This window comes from Nanorana parkeri, unplaced genomic scaffold (genome assembly GCF_000935625.1).
Source record: "Nanorana parkeri isolate BGI_ZX_2015 unplaced genomic scaffold, ASM93562v1 scaffold2253, whole genome shotgun sequence".
NCBI classification, from domain to species: domain Eukaryota; kingdom Metazoa; phylum Chordata; class Amphibia; order Anura; family Dicroglossidae; genus Nanorana; species Nanorana parkeri.
In genome coordinates this window covers 142,049-165,931 of record NW_017308521.1, presented here as the reverse complement: position 1 = coordinate 165,931, position 23,883 = coordinate 142,049, and the positions used below count along the sequence as shown (strand labels likewise).

Sequence of the window (23,883 nt, the reverse complement as noted above, 5' to 3'; positions counted from 1 at the left end):
ACAATGCAAGCCATTGTTTACTTTGTGTTTTAAACTTAATTGAAATGCCAAAGTAACATTTCATTTATTTGTTTTCACAAATGCAGTGCGTGACCAACACTGGTATGAGGTGAGCTACGGTGTGAAAAATGGACCATGTCAGCATTTTTTTCACACAGCACCAGCACCCTCCTTAAAGGAGAACTCCGGGAAATAAATTATCTTAACCCTTGCAGTGGAGCTACCCCCGTACTGCAAGGGTTAAAGTAGAATTAAACTCTCCTTTGTTATTGCACATATATACTGCTAGTAAGCTGTAGATATATGCAAAAACCTTTTTAAAAAAAAGTCACCAAAAAGGTAAAAACTTATCTGTGCCTCTGCCGCTTGCTCACATCTGAAGATCTGAAGCTTCTCGAGTGACCATGCAGGAGGATGAGTGCGGGCGAATGCACACTAAACATCTTCGGCACGGAGAAAAGCAGAGACACAGTGGAGCTGAGCGTGGCCGGGAGCGCACAGGGTGGGGAGACACCATGGGACAGGAAGAGACTGGAGTCTATGCTAGATAAAAGACCAGCACCAGCGCTGGAGGGATTGCTGAATGTAAGTGGAAAGAAGAAGATGATCGGATCAAGATGCATCATTTTGAATGTAATGTCACTTTAAGTGCTCATTTTTGTCTAGGAGTGAAAATAACAAAGATATGCTCACCTGATCCTCTGAGACGGCTGGCTGTTACTCCGGTCCCTAAAGCCTCTCTCCTCTGTGGTGAAGGTATGTCCCTCAGCGTCCTCATGTTCAATACACTGTGACTCACAGAACCTTAGGCTGCAGGAGGGGGGAGAGAGGCTCCAGGGACCGGTCTAACAGCCAACCGGGATCGCGGTTTGGGTGACTATAACGTTGTTATATTTGCTCCCAGGCAAAAACGAGCCCTTAACCCTTGTATTGCAGGGGTTGCCTCACTGCAAGTATTAAGATTGTTTTTGCCTGGAACCCTTCTTTAACCACCTCCCGTCCATTGGTCATTCCTAAACAGCTGGACCGGAGTCTTATAGGAACGTGTGGGCGTCTTAAAACTCTGAGCGCCACGCACGAGTGGGTAAACTGTCAAAAATGTGAACAGCCAGAGATGACTGTTTACATACAAGCGTTCTGGCGTCTGTAAAGACGCCCGATTGCTTGTATTAGGTGCGGGTGTACGCCCCGCCGTCGCCACTCCCGAGATCCGCTGGGACCGGCACGGTGACTCTGTCACAGGAGATCAGAGGGAGAACAGTACACAATCTCCCTTTGATCTCCGGTCCCCAAATGCATGAAGTGATGTATATTACATCACTTCCGCATTCAGCTGTCATTCCTGGCTGCTGAAGCAGATCTCTGCTTCATCAGCTTCTCTGAGGGTCCCTAGGTGACATTAGGGGTCTCCAAGACCCCTGATGTCTCTATGAAGAGGACCTATCATGTAAATTGACTATTGCATAGGGGGCTTGTTAGCGTCTACATATGAAAACGATGATTCTGCCTATTATGCCACACATGTTACATATCGCCGCAAACGTCGCAGTGAGAGTAATAATTTTGGGCCATCAATCACTGATAACTCTAAACTAATGAGCAGTAAAAGCTTTTAAAGTGTTGCCTATGGCCAGTTTTGGGTGTTGTTTTTTTCTGCGATTTTGCGGGCATGCGCAATCTTAAGGCTTGATATGTTTGGTGTCTATTTACCCGACGTGAGCCCGTCTTTTATATTTTACCAAAAAAATCAGGGTGGTGATAAATGTATCATAACATTTCATAGGGAAACAGGTTTTTTTTAATCAAAATTTCCGAAACTTTTTTCATTGTATAGTAAAAAATAAAACCCCCCAAAAGAAATCGCTATCTGTCCCTAAAAAATGAATTTCAGTACAGCGTTGCATGATGGAATAAATGTCAAAGTAGCGCAGTGCTGAATACTAAAAAATGGTCTGGCCAGAAAGGAGGTTTAACACCCCGGTCAGCAAGTGGTTAAGTCGGTTCTGTGTGTCTTCTGAAGTTGAAGAAGAAAAAAGTCAATCTTGCCTTGTAACAACGCAATGCACACAATGGGCACTGGCCCACTGATTAGTTTTAACATAGGGCTAGTGTGAACATGCCATCATACTTTATGTATAACCCAGGGACTGTTTTTGTTCCTGTTCCCCCGGTGTTTGCTTTCACATATTTTAATGGTGACTATACGAGATGTGAAAATTACAGTCACATGGCTAAAATAACAGTCTTTATTCTTGTGTTTTAAAGCCTTGTCAATTGAGCCCATAGTCCTCCAGGGCATGAAAATGTCACACCTCCAAGGCGTTTGCCGAACGTTTATTCACTGGTCACAGTGAATTGCATTGTCAGCACTGATGCACCCAGGAGCCCAAAAAAACATTGCAGCAGAAGTTTTCATCTGCATAAAGCAAGGCTGACGCACTTGTTAGCCTTGATGTGTGCACACGGATGCTGACAATATAAATATTGACCTAAGTTGTTGAGGTTCAAAAAGCGACTGTCTACGCATGATCCCTTTTTAGTTTTTTTTTTTTTTGTTTTTTTTACAACTGACAGAAATCTTCCTGTGTTTTGACACATTTCTAAGCTGTCTGCACTCAGTATCTCTGGTTTATTATTTGCACTGTAATTGCTTAGCACAAGCACTGTACAAAGCTCTGCTGGACTGGGTATATCTTTACCTAGGATGGTTGCTATAGGTTCATGATGCATTGTACAGCACTAAACTCTGCAATTCTTCATGTACGATGAAATAATGCATAGGCGGAGGTTGTCTGTGTCAGCAGCATGTCAAAACACTCAGCAGATCACTTCACCTATATGCAAATTTGACTTTTTTCATGTGACTTTGTGCTTCCCACCTTCCAATATTCCCTATTGGTTTTTCTATATGTCAGGGTGGTCTCAACTAAAATTAGGTAGCGTGGGAGCCAGTAGGGTCCAGGGCCAAGTTCAGCTTTTGGGGTGCATTCACACCAAAAGGAAATCACAAGTCAACGGATGATCTGTTGACTTGGAATTGTATTTTCCAATTTCATTCCGATCCCTTGTGTTGCAATCCGTTTTTTGCAACGGATGTTAATGGAAGGGCGCCGAAAAATGAATGGGGCTAGTTCACACTGGATTTGTAGTAGTAGTGTATGTTCAACTTTTTCTTTTTTCCCCCGCACACAGTGGTGGGAACTAGCCCCATTCACACCCATTCTATTTTTGGTGCCCTTCCACTAGCATTTGTTGAAAAACGTATTGCAATGGATCCAGTGTGAATGGGCCTGTGTTCCCATTCAGGAGATTCACAATCTCTGTCTTTTCTGGAGAAAGTGAAAGAATCAGAAATTTTGGGTTGTCATCAGAACAGGAATAGATGGGAAATCTTCCAGTTGGGACCCTGCTGGCCACCAGGGATTTCCTTCACTTTAAAAGGACTTCGTCTCATTTAATGGTGTGGCTTTCAGACCGGAAGTGAAGACAATATTCCCAGTGGGACACAGATGGCAAAAAAATGTGACAGGAGTTATAACCCTCCCTTAACCACTTGAAGTCCGCAGTGTTAAACCCCCTTCCCATCCAGGCCATTTTTCAGTATTCAGCGCTGCAGTACTTTGACTGACATTTATTCCGTCATGCAACGCTGTACTGAAATGAATTTTATACAATTTTTAGGGGGCAGATAGAGCTTTCTTTTGATGGTATTTATTCACCACTACGGGTTTTATTTTTTACTATATTAAGGAAAAATTATCGCATTTTTTTAAAAAAAAACTGTTTCCCCTATATTAAATTATTAAAACATTTATTATTACCCAATTTTTTGGTAAAATACAAGACGGGGTAATGTCGGGTAAATAGACACCAAACATGTCAAGCCTTAAAATTGCGCGTGCGAAAACCTCAAAGAACTACAATATCCAAAATTGGCCATTGGCGATGCTTTAAAAGCTTTTACCGCTCATCAGTTTAGTGTTATCAGTGATTGATGGCCCTAAAATGATTGCTCTCCCTCCGACGTTCGCGACGATGGTTAACGTGTAGCGCAATTGTCACTGGCGCATCGAACGCGTATTTACGTTTATATGTGCGTAAACGTGGGGGTGGGGGACTTAAAAATGTTTGGGGTTTTTTTTTAACTTTTTTTTATATGTGACTTTTTTTTTCTTTTTTACTTTTTTCTTTTTTTTTTTAATTTTATTTTTTTTACACTTACTGTTATTTCTATTGCATAGGGGGATAACAATCCCCCTATATAATAGCAAAGGCACACTGACAGGTCCTCTTTATGGAGACATTAGGGGTCTCCAAGACCCCTAATGTCACCTGGGGACCCAAAAAGAAGCTGATGAAGCACAGATCTGCTTCATCAGCTTCTTCTCTCAGATGACTGACAGGTGAATGCGGAAGTGATGTAATACACATTACTTCTACATTCACAGCACGGAGGGAGATCAGCAAGGAGGACGATGCTGACCTCCCTCCCATCTTACCTCCTGACACCCTCCCGGGCCGCAGATGGGGCAGCGGATCCCGGGATTGAAGGTGAGGAGTCGGGGGGTGGGGGGCGGCAGCAGCAAAATTCGAGGGGGCGCGCGCAGCCAGACAACCCATACATACAATCGGCAGGCTATAGAGCCACCGATCGTATGTATGTGAAACAGCTTGTAACGGCTGTAAAGAACGGGCCGTTTTTTTCTGCCCGTGCGCAGAAAAAAGTAGCCGTCTGGAGACGGCAACCCGCCAATGAGACTGTGCCGTCCGTCCTTTTTTTTCACAAAGTGCGGACGGCAACAGGTTACTCCAAAATGGTGAGAAAAAAAAAGTTTGGCCTTTAGTTCTGCTTTGAAGTGGAATCAGACTTCTGTGGCCACCAGGAGCTCTTGCCATAATGTGTAAGTATGCACGGCAAATCTTCATACTATGACACACTTAACAGGCAAAGTGCCCTCCTCCAGCGATGCAATTTCCATTATACCTTTGCCATTCCCATTGCCAGCATTTTCAATTTCCTTTCTTCCCAGCCAGGCAGCATGGAGCCGGCTTCCCAGCCAATCAGGAAGCCGGGCGGTGAGTCATAACCCGCCGCCCTACTTCCTGATTGGCCAGGAAGCCGTATCCATGTTCCCTTGCGGCACTGCTGGTGAGAAGAAATCTCCCTCTGACTGTAAGTTCCAGTATCGGAGCATTTCGTATGAGTTCTCGCCCAAATACTCGGTATCGGCACCGATACTGGTATCGGTGTCAGTGCATCTCCAGTAGAGCTTGTATGGCAGGCAGATTGAGTCTATTCTGCCATAAAACATACCTGCTAGCAGTTGCAAACAAACCAAATCTGCTTTAATCCTGCTTGAATAGGAAAGTTGATCTTTTTTATATAGTTTTCCTATGTATCTTGATGTGCTGTTGGGCATACTGTTTTCACCATAAACAAACCCTACTTATGTATTCTTATTTATTCAGCATATGCTCTGTTTGAACAACCCAGGTTTGTAACAGGTTTACAGCAAGTAGTCTGCCAGTAACTTGATTTCGTCTAAATCGCCAACACGCTGTTTGATACTGAACTTCGCTTCTTTCTTCAATTTTCAAATAAATAATTACGTCTATGAAGCTACATAAACAGTCGACTAGTTCTAAGTAATAAAGGGCATAAAACACTTGCTAGAAAGTAAGTCATTTCTGCATAGCTTTTTCAAACACCGTATGTGGTGGTAAAAATGTAACCGCTTTGCTGCTTTAATGTGAATCTTTATTTTTCTCATGCGGGGAAAGCAACAGGTTCACCATAATGCAGACTTCTGCAGACCTACATATGCCTAATAATTAATGCTGGCTCTGATCTCTTGTTGTTTTGGGGCTCATTCACACCAACGACAGTGTCTGGCTTTTTCAGCAGCTGATTAACTCCAGTCACAATTGTTTTCTGTGGGCCCCATTTACCCCACAATGTGGATGTGATGTGTAGTGTGAAAAAAAGCAGACGTGACATTTGTTCACAATACACTGGCTGCTGCTCTTCAGAGACCTGAATTGAGCGTATGCTTTGTACATTACAAATAGGAAGACAGTAAACTGCGTGATAAAACAGCCGCCCTCACTGGACCTCATTCAGCACAAATCCAGTGCGGTCCGGCATGGTTAGTTGCTGTAACGCACTGGATGGCATAATTGCAGCCTCCACAATTTTTTTGAGATTGCACTGCGGGAGGTTTGGCTGCAATACCAAGCAGCACCACGCGCCCTGCCGCCCCAGAACGCAGGGAGGCTGTAATTATGCAATCCAGTGGGCTCTAGCATCTAACCATGCTGGAACGCACTGGATGTGCTGTGAACAAGCCCTCAAAATGGTATGAAACCTAATCGATTAAAGTTGCTAGCGCATCCAGAATTACATATTACCTTGTCTGTTCATTTGTTTAGTTCAGTCTCTTCCTTTCATCACTGGATCCCTTTTTTTTTAATGACATTTGTTTTTGCAGTGGTTCTGATCACAAGCCAGGTCTCTATGGAGCCACTGCAATATGCGCAGCCTCCCTCCCTTTCCCTTCCTGGGACTACACAAACTTAAAGACACACATAGGTGGAATGGAGAAGCTGGAGCTGAAGGGAACAGTGATCTGCTTACCTCCCAGCCCACTTGCCTTGTCTGCTTCCTGCCACTGTATCTGAGAAACACTGCCAGCCAGGAAACATACAGCACTGTGCCCAGGCTGCCCAAAGTGTCTGAGGTGCCACCATCCGGGTCATGTGGGCAACTGCAGAAAACAGCTTTCTCCATAGGAGAAACAGGGCCAGTAAGCAGATTGTGATTGTGATTGCGAAAGTGTTAGCTATATGATCGACTGGTAGATTGTGATCGACCCCTGCTTTAAAACATAATTGTTAAAGTGTATGTATGTCTTCAGTAGTAGTGTTGGCGGCCCTGACCAGTTACCCATTTTGGACTACAGAACACATCCCATTTTGTGAGGACAGGGCTGGACAAATCCCAGGAGCTAGGTCCGTGTTTCTTAACAATTACAACCGATGCCCAACAAGATGTTGACAATGGAGCTGGCTCCTAAAACAAGCCTGCTGACTCCTGAAATCCAAATGAATTAGTCCACCCCTGTATAAGGAGGTGTTTCTATGGTCCAGCAGAAGAAACCCCACATAGATTTATCCTCTGTGTGTGACCAGGACAGAAAGTGATAAGAAATCTAAAATGTTAGTGTTTCCTGAAATAGGCGTTAAAGGGAAATCTTCCAAAGGGAGGGGACCCTATTCTGGTGTTCCCCTAACTTCTTGATGTTATCATGAAGCCTCCTCTAATGAGTTAGACAGAAAAGGGGGGTTTTAGCCACTCCCTGCACTATCCAACGGAAAAAGGTTTGGCTTTAGAAATTTGAACCTTCCTACTGTCACTACCAGGAACTGAGCTCCTCAGTTACTGAGATTCACCTGCAGCAGCAACACGTCCTGGTGAAGTGTGTGGCTTGGTTATACAGGTGTAGTGCAGTCCTCGGGTTGGACTTCAGCCTCGTAAGCACTTTTTTAATTTTTATTATAAGGCTCTTCTGGAGAAGGGAACCAGTTTATGTTACTGCAGATTTAGTTGAGAATTCTGTGCTGAAGCTTAAAGTGACATTAAACCCTCAGATTTTTAATGTAAACCAATACTGTAATGTGTGCCTCACTGTAATCCATGGTTGTTTCCCTTCTCTTTGCTGGGGGGAAATCCTCTCTTCTCATGCTTGGGGAGAACTTCCCTTTTGCAGCTGAGTGCCTCTTCCGGTAGTGCTGGCTCAGGTTGTGAACCTGTACACAGACACCATGTATCCATTCCAGAGACAAGGCAGTCTGCTGCAAAACAGAAGTTCTCCCCCAGCATGAGAAGAAATGCAGATTTAAAAGGAAGAGCAGCAAAGAGAAGGGAAACAACCATGGATTACAGTGAGGCACACATTACAGTATTGGTTTGTTACAAAATCTGAGGGTTTAATGTCACTTTAAGTTGTTCAATACTTACATGTAGATTTTTGAGAGCCCCTCCCAACCTAAAATAGCAGACCGCTTATGACCCTTGCCAAACAAAGTTTCATGAATCTTCCTCAATGACAGATGCGCGCTTTTTTTTATTAAAGTCATCAAAGGATTGGATTTTTTTCTGATACTCGGAAGAAGGTGTCTGCTATGATTATTCTGAGAATCTCTCAAAAACAGACCTAATGATAAAAAGGATGCATGTACTGGAGAATTTCATACATCACGGACATCTCCCTCTGAAAATGCTTGTTCCCTGGCTTTGCCGATCCAATGGTTTTCATATTTTTGAGACCTTGACCCAAAACAAATATACAGAGCAGGTGTTCCAACGTTTTATTTTCATGTATGCTCCAGTTCAGTGACTCAGGAAGCCAAACATCCAGCACAGAGCAATGGCAACCCCTCATATTTTAATGAGTACACTTATGGATAAATAAATCGAACTGTAAATGGTACATGGATGTTGTCATGGTGTTGGTAGCAGTTTGAGCTTTGTAGCTCTGCATTCTAGAATAACGTAACTGCTGACCTTTTGGAGGATGTGGCATTCTTCATCTTCATGTATTATGAAGCAGATCTCTAGGTTCCACTGTTACTGAAATGGCATTTAGCATTGTCTATCTAAATAGTTTTGAGGCAGACTTGTAACCATGTGTGCAGCTGAAGAGTATTCATGCAGATACTGTCAGGATTTGTAATGTGATTTATCGGCACTGCCTTACCTGACTATACTGCACTGTGTGAAGATATCATTCATGCATACAATTCCAGGTTATGTTTGCTTTAAATGTCAACAACATATGGTTGTGTTTTTAGGAAATCGGTTTCCCTTGAGTAGACTTGCTGGGTGGTTTCGGATGTCTCATCCATTCCGAGTGGCGTGTATTGAAGTTTCTTAAATCTGTAGACGTACTGTCATGGTAACTTGCAGTTCAACTATGCCCAGACTATGGACATTAAACTATTTACATAACCCTACCAACCAATAAAATAGCTTCAAAATAGGTCATCCCTGACCTTGCTAGCTTATTGTGAAGGATTCATTCTCAAACTTCACAAAAAAAGACTCTTGGTTGAGTTTCAGTTGATTTAAATTTAAAAGAAAAAAAAATCAGATTTTAAAGCCAAACACAAGCAAATTTACAGCTTCCTTTTATTTCTTTTAATTGATAAATTACATTGTTCATCAGAAATCAGAGGAACAATAACCTTGTCTATTTTGATTCTTTGTTCTGTACCTCTGTGTATGGGAGAATGAATGAATGAATGAATGAATATATAAAATCACAATGCTGAGGGAGGTGGAGGGCTATAGTGTTATCGGGGACACATTTTACAGGTGGAGACAGTCTGGTAGAGCAAAGGGACAAAGGGCGCTGTCATGGAGGAGGGCAGGGGAAGAAAGATTTGGAGATGGAAAGGGTACGATGTGGTGGGTAGAGGCATGAGGAAGAATAAGATTGGAGGGAGCAGGATGGGAAGAGGGGAGGGGGATGCATCTAGAGTGAGTTTGCATGTGTTATATTCAAAGGCCTGGAAATGATTGCCTATAGGAGGGAATGAGATAGCGATGCTGATAGGTCCACAGTCCAGTACGCCCATAGAGACTAAAAGAAAAGGGTAGCTGTGTCTATGGTTTAGCCTGTTTGGGCCTTAAGTTGGATTCTAACACCTTTAGAATCGCAAGCTGGTTTTTACATTAGAGGACTGCTAAGATCTGCTCTTATAGAAAAGAAGCAAAGATTTCACTGCCTGTGTTGTGAACTTTGAAAGTGAATACCTCTATAATGCTTTTAGATGCACAGATGCTCTTTTACTTTAGAATGTAAATACTTTAGTGTGTATAGTTTGAGCACAGGTTTACTTTAAGCTCAGGAAAGCCAGTGCTAAACAAATCCCCAGATCCAATAACAGATACACTGTCAATATGTTGCAGATCATTCTATATTTGGGGACAGGACCTGACTATATCCTTCAGCTGATCTGTGCATCATGTCCTTATAAAGGTGCCCATACACCGCACGATTATCGTATGATAATCGTATGCGATCGGTTTTTCGTACGAGAATCGAGCAGTGTGAACGGAGACGTGCGACCGTTTCTACTGTACGGTCGCACGTCTTCTGTCGAACCAGCATGTTTGAAAACCAGCCGGGAATCGTACGATTCTCGGCTGGTTAGAACGGTGCTCGGAAGACAAATGCCGAACGGGCCGGTGTGCGCACGCGCACACTGCCCGTTCAGCATTGCGGTCATCGGAAGCCCGCCCCTCAGGGGGGCGGGCTTGCGATGATCGAGAGTGCGATCTGCCTGTCCAAGATAGGCAGATCGTACGTTTTTTTAATCCCTGTACAACCATCGCAAGACTAAAGTCTTGCGATGGTTGTAGAGTGTATGGCCTCCTTTACAGAGGCGTTGGTCTCCGCACAGAGCTGAAGTCTCCTTTTAATGATTTCACACATTGATCGGTGTTCAGGTTATTAAATATACAGCAAAGTATTTGTAAGGTAATACTGCTCGGTAAAGGTCGATGATTTTATCTATGTTCTGTGCCATCTCAGCTTCTATGGAATGTTACTTCATATGTACCATGTTGAATAACTTTCAAGAAACCGTGACCTTTGTATTTTTATTAGAATTACCAGGTAATTGGGGCATTAAGAGCTGCTCTCTGTCTCCATGTTTGCTGTTTAAAGTAGATATAGGACAATGTTGAAATATCTATATATACATACTGGGTATTATGTACAATAGCTTTGCCATTCTTTTTTGGAATACAGGAAATGCAGTGACCATAAGTAAATTGTGACTTTCATTCTGGTTATTTTGAGAGCCTGGTCTTTCGTTATTAGCAGTTTCACTTTATATGTGGTGATGTTAATTTTCACATTACTGGTGTACAGGTTTAGACTGGTCAGCTTGTATACGCAAACAATAAAGCTTTTTACATTTGATAACATTTATTTGTATATTTACTTTTCACAAATCCACTGAATATCGATGCAAAAACCACATTTCTGGAATACTTAATGCTAACGTGCTTGTGTCAGAACTCCTCTTTCCATACAATTCTATGGGAATGCAGAAGAAGCTTTAGAGGAGGTCAGCTGCACCTGTCATTGAGTTGTGAATGACATCAGAAGCTTCTCATCCTGATGTTCTGAACAAAGCTGCATTTGCCCATTGACACAAATGATGTTCCTTTAGCTCTCCTGAGTAACCCTTGCAGGGTTACAAGTTATGTGTTCAGATCTGGGCCATGGCCTCTGCATTATTATCTTTTCATATCAGAACATTTTGTCACTTGGGTATTAGTTCTACAATAATTTTCTGCATTGCCGGTATTTGATACTTTGAAATTTGTATCACACTTGTTTTCATTATATTACGTTTTAGTTAAAAGCAGTTGCAGTGATTAAAGGAGAACTATGGGGTCAGGACTTTTCCCCATAGTTCTCTTAAGGGTCATGGGAGAACACAAACTAGCGTTCTCCCGTGACCCAAAGCTCAGTATACCGCCATCTACAGCTCGCGGTATACTGAGAGGCTGGGACGGATCCCGACAATGCTGTCGAGATCCACCCAGCTGCGGGATTGACAGCTGGCTCTGCCTATCCAGTCAGCGCTGGAGGATCGGACAGGGACGCGGGGTATCTCTGCAGGGAGCTGTGAGTGACAGTCACGGCTCTCTGCAGGGACAGGATCGAGAAGTGAGTGAGCGACGGTATGTGTTCGCTCACTTTCCGATCTATTGAGCCGACCTGTGACTGTTTCATTGTCACAGGTCAGCTCAGATTATGAGGCTGAGTGAAAATCACTCGCCTCATAATTCTCCTTTTAATGGCAAACCCTTTTTATGTCACTTGTGACCTTTTAAGTCGTGGGGCGTGATACATCATTGAATGGGCTGCCAACACACCCCAGCAAATCTAAAATTGGACCGGCACTACCATATTTTGTGCTGGCACATCGCGCACACGCACAGTGGTAGCTACTGCGACATGTAGGTGTGAAAAGCAGCTTTAACATTGAGATTACAACTCCTTTTTTTTTTCCGGGATGGATTTGAATCTGATTGTAGGAAAAAAAAGACTTCATTCATTTTCCATGTAACAGTTTGATTTTAGAGGAAATAAAGTCTACCTCTTCTAGCGCTGTGACCTCCGCGATCTCTCGTGCATATGTAGACATCTTCACCAGGTCTACTTTTGGGTTTGACATCCTCTGCCGTCTAGGGCTGCAACTAAGGATTAGTTTATGGCTGCAACTAAGGATTAGTTTATGGCTGCAACTAAGGATTAGTTTATGGCTGCAACAACTAATCAATAAAATCAACGATTGTCAACGATTCTCATTGTCAGTTAGTTGATTGTTCGTTTAGTTGTTTCTGTGTCCCATCTGATCTCCGCTGCTCCCAGCGGTGATGGGAGGGGACACAGACCCCTGCAGCTGGTGCTCAGCGGTGAGGAGAGCTCCATATCTCACTCTCCTGACACTGCTATGCTCATCGTTGGCCTCCCCAATGGGAGCATCTGCGTGCTGCGGTCTAAAGCTGGTGGCCATTGTGGAGGAGAGACTACTGTGTCTCTGCATTCCCCATTGCGTGCCCGGTGCCTCTGTTTCTGCCACGGTGCAACTGCTGCTCCTCAATGTTCCCTGTGGTTGTCCTCGCTGCTCCTCCTCGTGTCCCCGCCGCTGCTCCGTGCCCCCTCTTATGGCTTGCTCGCATCCAGCAGCTTGGCGCACTAGCAAGCCTGCTATTGGTTATTTTAAATTGCAGTAGCCAATAGCAAGCTGGCTATTGCTCCTAGCCACCGCCTGCTATGTTTACATTACATGTTTAAGAGAACCTGTCATCTCTAGTGTGCTATTACATAGCAATGAAGTAAAAATAAGACGTTTTAAAAAAGTTAAATAAAATATACCAAAACATTTTTTTTTAAGTGCCCGACCCTGTGAAGGGACTCATACTAGCGGACACGTAAGTTGGGTGCACCTAAGTACGAAAATGGTGATTGTGCTGCACATGTCTGGTATCTCCGTGTGCGCCTGAGTGAAAGCAATAATTCTCCAGCTAATATTCATGGCTAACGTTAAACTGATGTCTGGGCTTTTATATTTTTAGACCTTTTATATAATTTTATATATATTTGTATTTTTTTGTCAGATGTCTGTGTGTTTAAATAAAAGTTTGGTTATTTTATGATATTGGTTGGAGTTTTTCAGTTAATGGAGGAGATTCCATCTCGTGATGCTGTCCTGGAAGACTAATGGAAATAGAGTTACCGGTAAGTCCTAACTCTGAATTTTAAATCCATGAAACTCATTAAAATTTCTAATATAATACATACATTTATTGAAGAAAAAAAAAAGTGGGGAAAAAAAAGTAATTTTCAGTTTCGGCCTGACAGATTCTGCTGCGGGGGGCGCGTTGCAGTCCCATTCATTTCAGTGGCACCCCCAAAATGCGCCTTTGCCAGCAGTGTGATTGGCCGTACTGGAACGCGCGGTACTGCAATTGCAACAAATGGGCTTGCAGTATTGCAGTGGTTCTTCTGACGTAAACTTTGTTTGTAACACTGCATTTGTGTATTTTAAATAAAAGATGTTTGTTTTTTTAACCTGATTTGAATAAAAATGGGCCACCTAACAAATTATGAAAACAATCGTTAGTTGCAGCCCTAGATTAGTTGGCTGATTTTTTATTTTTTTATTTTTATTTTTTCGATTAGTAATTAAATACCATCCTTAATGTAAAATGACATACACAAATGCAATGTTGCAAACATAAAGTTTACTTAGGAATAAAACTGCATGCACAATTTTCTAGCCGTGGAATGCATATCATTGCGGTACCGTGCGGGCAATCACACTGTGGGTGGAAGCCCGCAGCAGAATTTGTCAGGACGAAACCAACATTTTATTTTTTTCCCCCCACCTTTTTATACATTTTTTTAAAATAATAGTATTGTAAGCTTGAATATCTTCAGCCAGGGAAAGACGGCTTTGTGGAGAGGAGAGCTAGGGGATCCAACCAACTAATCGATAATGACAATAGTTGACAACTATTGTCATTATCGATTAGTTGTTTGCAGCCATAATTATAACCATGTTATTGGTAGTTTACTGCCACTTTATCAGCCCTTCACAATACAAAGTTTTGATACAACTAAAGGAGATTATGCCGAGATTGTACTATAGGTTTGTAACATGTGGTCAGCTTAAGAAGAGTTGAGTTGGTAGCCAGCTTTACTGTTAACGGTTGGTGCAGAAATTGGCAATTTTGGGTGCCAGATTGTCCTTGATCCTGCAGTTATATTGTTCTAACTGGCTTCTGCAAAACATGGTGAATGTACGTGCAATAGGTGAAGGTGGAGTTCTTTGCTAAAATACATTTGTGTGTTTTACCTGTCAAAGGATTTGTAATTCATTTGAGCCTTCCTGAAATTCCCTGACCCTTGGTAAATGGTATAACCAGGTTCCTGACCTCACTTTTCTTCTCTAGAATTAATGCAATACAATTTAGTCAAGGAGCTACATATCACTAGATAGTGTGGGAACAATGGCGCACAGTTTGTATGGAAAAGCATACCTGTAATAGAAAAGTATAATAGACGCTTCTAAGCTTCTCTCTGGCCGCTGCAATTATTGTATAGAAAAATAGTTATGGTATTTGAGGCTGAATAAAGCCACAGGTCCATCAAGTTCAACAACCTTTTGTGTGTGTGTGTGTGTGTCCCTGTGTGGTCTAGATTTTAAGAGAGCTTGTGCCCTTGTGTATAATGGACTCTGAGGAAGGTATCTAAATGCTTTTTGAATGATTAAATCATTAAATCATCTCTGCTGATACCACTGCTTGTGGAAGAGAGTTCCAAAATGTAAGCGCTCTGACTGAAAAGAAGCCCCTACGCCCCTTGTGGTTAAATCTTTTCTCCACCAATTTTAGGTGGTGGCCTCTCGTCTTTGTTAGGGAGTTTTACTGTAAAAAGCTTTTATTGCTGATGTTGCTATCACCACTAAACATTTTGTACAGCAAAGTGATGTCCCCCTCTCTCACTTCCAGCTTGAAGAAGTTGAAATTTAGCAACCTTGTCTCATAGTTTTTGGTCCTCCGGCCCCTTACTTGGTTTGCCTTCTCTGGACTCTCTCTAGTTCAAGGACATCCTTTCTGTGGATTGGTGACCAAAACTGGACCGCATACTCCAGGTGAGGCCAAACCTGCGATCTATAAAGCGGCAAAATGATTGCTTTGTCTCTACAGTACATTCCTTTTTAATACAAGACAGGACTCTGCTCGCTTTGTTTGCCGCAGCCTGGCACTGCAAGCTGTTATTCAATCTGTTGTCTACTATGACCCCCAAATCGTTTTCCATTTCTAACTTCCCTAGTGGAGTCCCTATTAATATGTATTCCGCTTGCCTGTTTATAACCCCAAAGTGCATTACTTTACATTTTTTCAACATTAAACCTCATCTGCCATATAGTTGCCACACTCCTATTTTATCCAGGTCCTCCTGTAATGTCTAATCCCGGGTCTATTATCCTCCCAATTTTATATCTGTAAAAAATAAGTCAAGGCAACTGGACTTGCTGTCATTTTTCTTGAAGACGTTTCACTGGTCACCCAACCAGCTTTCTCCATTCCGAATTGAGAAAGCTGGTTGGATGACCAGTGAAACATTTTCTAGAAAAATACAGTTGCCTTGACTTATTTTTTACAGATATACCATGGCCTGGATAAATGAAAACCTTCACAGAAATACTCCCAATATTAGTATAATCTGCAAAGACAGAAACATGTCTATCAACACCTTCCCCAATATCATTAATAAACAGATTAAACAGTATGAGGTATAGCACAGAACCCTGGGGCATGCCAATCTCGACCTTAGACCAATATGAAAAAGTGCCATTCACCGATACACTCTGGACACGGTCCCGTAGCCAGTTCTCTATCCATGTACACACCATTTCATCTATGCCCATAAATTTCAGCTTGTGTATTCACAGTTCTGAAAGTGTGGAATACCTGCTAACCTTCCTCATGCTCTGGTTTTGCCCACTAGCTCATGCATCACTACAGGGTGTAAGAACCAGCGGAAGGAACCACTTAGTGCAGTGGGGAACTTATCCAGCCGGACAAATACCTGCAGTGGTAAAGTAAAATAGCAGCGTATAAACAAACGGGCTCTTCTCTTGCATACAAAGTGACACTGTGCTGATTTATTATTATTATTATTATTATTATTATTATTATACGGGATTTATATAGCGCCAACAGTTTGTGCAGAGCTTTACAATATAAGGACATTACAGTTCGCGACAAGATGGTAAGGAGTGCCCTGCCCCTGAGGGCTTACAATCTAAAAGGGAGGGGGACGTGATACATGAGGAGGTAGCTGTGTGGGGATGAATTGTCTGATAAAGTGAGAGTTCAGTGGTCAGGTGGGATCACTTTTCACTGTCATCTCTTTAAAGCATGCTCTGGATTGGTATGACCGCACCGTACAGTGCAGGGGATTGAGGAGTTACAGCTACTTGTACCAGCAATATATAACCATACGTCTCATGATTACTTACTATATAACTGGATTACAGGTATTTGTTATGTATGACTGGATATAAAGCGGTTGTAACCCCCCAAACAAAATTAGTCAAATCTTCCTAATTTATCATCTATGCATGCCCTTTTTTTATTATTATACTTTCCTGTTAGAGAAATGACCTGTAGATCCTGCCAGTCACTCGGACTTTCTTCTCTTTGGTGGCAATGATCTGCGGGCTCCTAGAGACTCTGCAATGTTGCTACCACAGTGCACATGCCGCCCTTCTTTTAGCAATTAAGTTGTGTCTACGCTCAGCCACAGCGCGTCACATGTGTTGCTGACCTTGCTTCAGCTTTTTCACACCAGCACGTAGGACACAGTGGTGCTTTGGTTAGGCATTAAATTGACTCCAGATGGCAACGGACGGGAACGCCCTGCTGTGATGTCCGTAGGAAGAGTCGCATGCTTCACCTATTACACCGTATGATATGGAGGGACATGGGGAAGATAATGTGACCACACTAAGGAAGAGCCTAAAAAAAGGTTTTTTTTTGACGTTATTAAAATTACGTGATCCATAGACAGTTATTGTTGTTGGCTAATTTACTGCTCATGTGCCAGAATTTGTTCAAATGGGTTTACGTACACTTTAAGCTTTGCATTTCCTTAATTTGGCAATTGTAAAATTTCTGACCAGAACGAGAAAAAAACCTTCATAAAAATGACTGCTCTAGATATGTTATTTATGTTTCTTTTGTTAGTGTAACTACCTACCTTATTTTACGCTCCATAAGACGCACTCCCCCCCCCAAAAGGGGGAAAAAATGTCCGTGTGTCTTATGGAGCGAATCCCTATTGCCCGACGCCTGGGACATGCAGTTTCGGGTGCCGGGCAAGTAGTTTTTTGTACATTCAGCTCAGGAGGAGCAGAGCTAATTGTACAGTGGGAGCCGCTGCTCGTTTAATACAAGTGATCTAGTCAGATCACTTGTATCAAATCGAGCGGCGGCGATCGTGTCCAGGGGGCCCCCTGCCGTGGTTTTCGGGGGCCCCCGCTCCTCTGGGGGACCCGTGACCACGGCACAGGAGCTCACCATAGAGCAGACGAACGTCTGTTCTTCGTCTACTCTATGTGATCACTGAGACCGTGGCGCTGTACTTACAGCGCCACCTGTCTCAGCTGTCCCTAACTGCAGCTATTTCTGTTGTTGTTGTTATTAATCAGGATTTATATAGCACCAACAGTTTGTGCAGCGCTTTACAATAAAAGAAGACAGTACAGATACAATACAATTTTTAAGACAATATGCTAGGGAGGACCCTGCCCGTGGGAGCTTACAATACTAAAAAATATTGTAAAAATATATTTGAGGAGCTTACCATGAGCCCTGTTTATAGGCCCCTCTCTCTCTTGAATACCCAGTAAACCACTTGTGACAGAATTTTACCTGCAAGTAACATGGTGGAAATACTTGGATACATATCCTTACTGCTCTGAATATGATTGGTAGATAGCAGGAAATGTTCTGCTGCCTCGATTCAGAAAGTGGGGTGCAGTGTGTTTTAGAAGTATTCCTCATTTCTGTATGTATGCCTGTGAATGGGAGGAGTTTACTAGAAGTTGTTGGGACATACGCTGGCTTTCATGTATATTATCAGTGACAAGTGGGTGCAGGCTGTGTGCCTCATGCTTTGTAAATCACACATCAGCATATTCCATGTGATGTTGATGTCCTGGAGTTTGCTATTGTGGTTGGCAGTACTCTGATCTCTGAGCATGAAGGTTTCAGTCACAAAGGGTGTGGATTTATCAACTGTCCTGTAAATTAGGGATAAATATTACATTGTAAGCAAGTATTAAATATGCATTCGACTATGTAAGATTCAAATTGGCACGTCCTTTATGGTTGACCATGTGATGTGATCAGTCAGCTATCACAAAGCTGTAACAACAACCCTATGAATAAAAACCTATGAATGTAAACCATGAAATGGGCTGCACACTATACAGCCACTGTCGATTTTTTAAGGTGTGGTGTGGTTGATCTAGGTATCGGTAATCTGGTTTAAGAACAGATTACAGTAGTAAATACAGATTGCACTGCTAGAATCAAATGTATTGAAGGACGGTTGTTTTGTATGACCGAAAACTATTAAGTAAAAAAAAATGTAGTTTCATATGGTAATACAATACACTGTTGGCAATAAAACAGCATATACTGATGGTATTACTGACTGCACTACAGCGCCATCTACAGCTCAAAATACAAATTACAATGTTAGTCTCTATGTGCATGCATATCTATGATACACTGGAAGTTTTTTCTGTAGTTTTTTTCCTATGTTTGTTTTCTTCACAATGCTGTATTCATACATGTAATGTTCTTCTGAGCAAGTAAAACGTAATTTAGCATTCCTCAAGATCTCATGCTTCATCTAAACACATAACCAACAGTTTATGGGCCCACTAAACAGAACACTGCAAGTCGATAAGAGCCACATTCAAGCTGCTGAAAGATGACAAGCAGTTCAGATATGAAGTTTGCAATCGCAAAGCTGAACAATACCAACAGTTGACATTTATCAATAAGTCCTACCTGCTTTACCTTCATTTTGGTTTCAGCGTTGGTTTGGTGTAGAATCCAGATGCACACAAGCTGATTTCAAGCTGCAATCTGTGGTAAGCAAATAATTTCGAAACAAAGAGGCATTCATGTCCTCACTTAAGTTGGAGTAAACACTCTTTGAATTTTGGCCGGCTCGGAGTTCTCTGCATGGATTGGCACCCTTCCGCTGGCATCCCTCGATCAGCTGATCAAAGGAGCCTATTGAAAAATTATCAGCCGAACAGAGGTGGCAGCCAATCAGCTGCTAGCTCTGTTCAGGTATTGTGGCAGTAGCAGCTGGTAGCTGATGGGATACAAAGGAAACGGGGGATTCATCCATCAACATTCCTAAGCATTGATGGAGTAATCTGTTCTATTTTTCTTTCTTCAGTTTGCAGGGTGAGTGGGAAAAAATAGAACCGTGTATACCCGGCTTTAGAGTGCTTTTGTATCATTCTTCCAGATGTGTACAGTAATCCAATGTTAAACTTTACCTCTGTGTAGGAGGTTCCTTTAATAAAGACCGCCCACTGTTGCGATCTCTCCTTGTGCAGGGTGACTGGTGAGAGAGAATTTCTCCAAAATAAGGGATATCTTTGGTGGCCAGCAGAGTCACTAGAGCTAATATCCCAATTGAAAGATTTCCCATCTATTCCTGTTGTGGTGACAACTCAAAATTTGGTATTTACTTTTGCTTTCAGTGATAATGTTCACCAGGACAAATGGAGGGGGTGAATCCCCCTAAAGGGGACACAGTCTGCAATAAAAGCCTGGCAGGGGTTCTAATCCCTTTCTACTCTATGCAAAAACATTTTGTCTTCAATTGCACTTCCAGCAGGCTGAAACTAGTTCAAATGAGCTACAGTGAATCTGAAATGATTTTAAAAATATTCTTGGAAAATTGTCTCATCTACTGCGTTTTGTAGGGAAATGTGTGTTTCCTTGGCCTTACTTCCTTTCATGTCCACCTGTGCACCTAGAAAATCAGTTCTATGCTGGCATGTGACCATGCTCAACCATCGAGTAGCCTGTTTTATATTCAATCAAGCTGCAAGAATTAAAAGTGTTCATACATTCGGAAATATCCACAAACTTGTAGAGCAGGGGTTTTTTTGTGTTGCTCTACTTTTCAGATGACAAGCTACATGAGTCTGTCCTTTGCTCTCTCTCCTGGCTGTCTGTCCTTTGCTCTCTCTCCTGGCTGTCTGTCCTTTGCTCTCTCTCCTGGCTGTCTGTCCTTTGCTCTCTCTCCTGGCTGTCTTTCCTCGTGCTCTCTCTCTCCTGGATCACCTTGCTGTATTTTGCAAACAGTGTAGTGCAACAGGCTGTGTAAACTAACATTCTTTGATGTGATACATAGCACTTCAACCACCAGTATCCACCAGAAAGGAGTCAGGGATTGTCTGTCCTTTGCTCTCTCTCCTGGCTGTCTGTCCTTTGCTCTCTCTCCTGGCTGTCTTTCCTCGTGCTCTCTCTCTCCTGGATCACCTTGCTGTATTTTGCAAACAGTGTAGTGCAACAGGCTGTGTAAACTAACATTCTTTGATGTGATACATAGCACTTCAACCACCAGTATCCACCAGAAAGGAGTCAGGGAGCTTGGCTCAGCAGACTCAGGCTAATAGGTAATCATGTGTGCACAGCTAAATAAATATACCAAAATGGAATAAAGGGGCCACCATTCACACCCTTTTGTGATCTACCAGCATCAGCTTTGAGAGCTACTGGTAGATCATGATCTACCTAATGGGCACCCCTGTTGTAGAGAGACTTGTGAAAATGTACGTGTATCCCAGCTTTGCCTGCGTTCCTCTCTGGGCCTATTAATAGAAACATACAATAAATGTCCCCAGCTGTATAGAAAGGAGTGCAACAGTGGTGGGTCCATGTTATCGGAGGTGCACCCCTCCTTTACAACATGTGCATATTTACTAATAAACATAAGATTTGTATACATTACTTTTTACACCAGATGATCTGTTTTTGACTTTGTTTTTATTGTTTGTTTCTGCCATTTTAGGATGCGTCAGGATGAAGCGACACAGGCACCTCAGCAGCAGCGACAGCTCAGACAATGAAAGTGAGTATCTCCTAGTTAGCAAAGTGATGTATGTACTCGGGGGCATCCATATTTGTTTATTACGTGTGTGTGCTCTGCTTCGTATGGTGCAGTGTTACTTTGTGTTATTGCTTTACTGCTTGTTCTAACAATGCACGTTTTTATTAGTTTTAATCCTTTTAGTAGGATGACTCAATGGAACCAATGCACTCCTAGCGTGGCTGCTTGTTGAGACAGAGTAATTGCACCCTCAGTTCAACCTCAAGGTGACAATCTACAAATTTCTATATTAAAGGGTAATTTCACTTTCCCAGGCCAATCTGGGTAAATGGAACAAGTTCCCTCCATTGGAAGATTTCACCTCTATTCATGTTCCAGTGACAACTCTTTAAGATTTTCTGTCCTACCGTGTTTCCCCGAAAAAAAGACACTCTTATATTTTTTTGTTTTAATGTTAGAAGTTCCCTCAGTGACTGAGGCTCAGTCACCTCACTCCGACCCCACTGGCCGTGCCGCTGCCTGCTGGGAAATATAGTTTTCTGCCCGGCGGCAGCTTTCTAAGCAAAAGCCAAGGCAGACAGGTGTCTGCTGAATTCGGGACACGGGCGGCATGCGGAAGCTGCGGCGAGGCGGTCAGCCCCCGCCGTGTACTCTGGTTGCTCTCTGGGCCGCCCCCACCCCTAAATGACAGAATACCAGGGCCTTGGCTGCGCCCCCCTCCCATCCTCGCCTCACCCTTCCTATGGCCCTGCCAGCGGTGCAGACAGTGGACAGTGCGTTAAAGTACATGCTACCGTACCACCGAACTGGGTCTCATTTTCGGGGTATGTCTTCTATTACATGAATCTCTAAAGATAGTGCTAGGTCTCACTTTCGGGGTAGGTCTTATTTTCGGGGGAAACACGGTAGTAGCAGTGGTCATCAAGGCAAATGTACTTCGTGGGGGCACAGAAACAAAAAAAATATTTTGTGCTTCAGATACACGTTTATTATTTAAAAAAAAAAAAAAGCACTATAGATGACCTTTAAAAAAAGATCAGCACATACCGGTATTCTTATTTAACTTGTCTGGAGTGTTTTTGTTTTGAATTATGTGCCAGCTGTGATTTAATAAAGCAAAGATTGTATATCCTACATATATTAAACTGACATCATTTAAAAATGTACAACATTAAAAATCTAAATAAAAACCATTACCAATGAATGATTGTTTATAACTATACACATCATAATTGTGTGTTGCACTGGTTTACTGAACAAGCCCATGTACAGTAGATGCCACATTTTATCAGCATTGGGTATGATTCCAATATTTAAAACGCACTCAAGGGCTTGTGTCCACTGGCTTTTGTTCACTTTTAAGTCTATGGAAAGGTGAAACCTGTTTATAGCAGGCCAAATGCACCTGTAAATGATATTCTGAATGATCTCTGAATAATGTCAAACTGATACTAACCAAAGCCCATCGATGCCGGCCCAAAGTAATCTCAGTGTCCTTATAGACAAAGAATAAGGTATAGTTTGCATCATTGACATATATATTTTTTTCTTTGCTTTCAGGTCCTTCAACTTCTTTTTCCTCATGTTTCCAAGAATACAAGAGCAGGAACACGTGTACGTACACAAATGAGGAAGAGAAGAAATCTGCCGAGGTAAACACCCGTGTATGGGAAATTATGCTACCAATCTGCATTGGCGGATCATGCGTACACGGCGCAAACCGCCACTAACACAATGTATGAATGTAGCTTCAGTGATTTATGCACAGAGTCTGTAACTAAGGTTCAGTACGTCCTACAAAGCAATCAAAATATATTGTTTGATGGAAAGCATAAACACTTTTAGTTTATGACCTGCAGGTAGTTGTACCAGGTTGTCTCAGAACTGATCAGTTCCTTGGATAGCTGTTATCTGTAATGGGGTCAGCTAGGGCTCATTTACATGTCAGCATTTCAGACTGGTTCCCAACATGTAAACTGGCAGTGCTATTCTGTACTATTAAAGGTAATGATCCAATTTAGGTGTCTGCAAATTACATTTGCGCTGTGTTAAAGTACACCCAAACTCCTGCATGTATAAATAGAATGCTAGGATAGGCATCCACAGCTGAAACTGCAGGTCTTTACATGTGAATGAAACCTCATTGGGATGATCTGCTTGAGGAGCAGTGTACGGAAGGGACTCCCACCAATGATTTGAGGGAGAGTAAAAGGTGTGCTTAATCTGACTTTTTGGTTTAAATGAAAATGACAGATTTTAAAATAATTGTTCAGTAGGCGCCTTCACATATTTGTCAGAAAGCAGTTGTTGACAGTGAAGGATACTGTAATTGAATATGTTACTAGACAACACAGCCATCACATGTTAGTGATCCCATGTGCCAAACGTTTTCCCCCAGTGTGGGTTTCCATAGCTCTGCTCTGTTTCAGTGTTTAACCTCCTTGGCGGTATTCCTGAGTGTGGCTCGGGGTTAATTTTCAGTACCACTCGGGATTACAGCATAGCGATCCCCGCTGTGTCCTCCGGCCGATGCCGGCATCCTTCTTCCAGGCTCCGTCCCTTGCGAGCGTCCACGTAGCAGGCAGGCGGAACCGACGGGAATTTTAAAAGTAAAAAAAAAAAAAGATAGAACAAAAAA

The 23,883-nt window shown here is 42.5% G+C and overlaps 1 protein-coding gene across 1 annotated transcript in view; it reads left to right on the top strand.

The window, feature by feature from the left end:
- JADE3 (jade family PHD finger 3) overlaps positions 1-23,883 on the top strand; it is a 44,106-nt gene that overhangs the window by 2,999 nt on the left and 17,224 nt on the right. Inside the window, exons 2-3 of the mRNA XM_018573152.1 lie at positions 21,207-21,266; positions 22,806-22,897. Of these exons, the coding sequence (XP_018428654.1) occupies positions 21,218-21,266; positions 22,806-22,897 (141 nt within the window). The 5' untranslated portion in view covers positions 21,207-21,217. The remainder of the gene's footprint in view (positions 1-21,206; positions 21,267-22,805; positions 22,898-23,883) is intronic.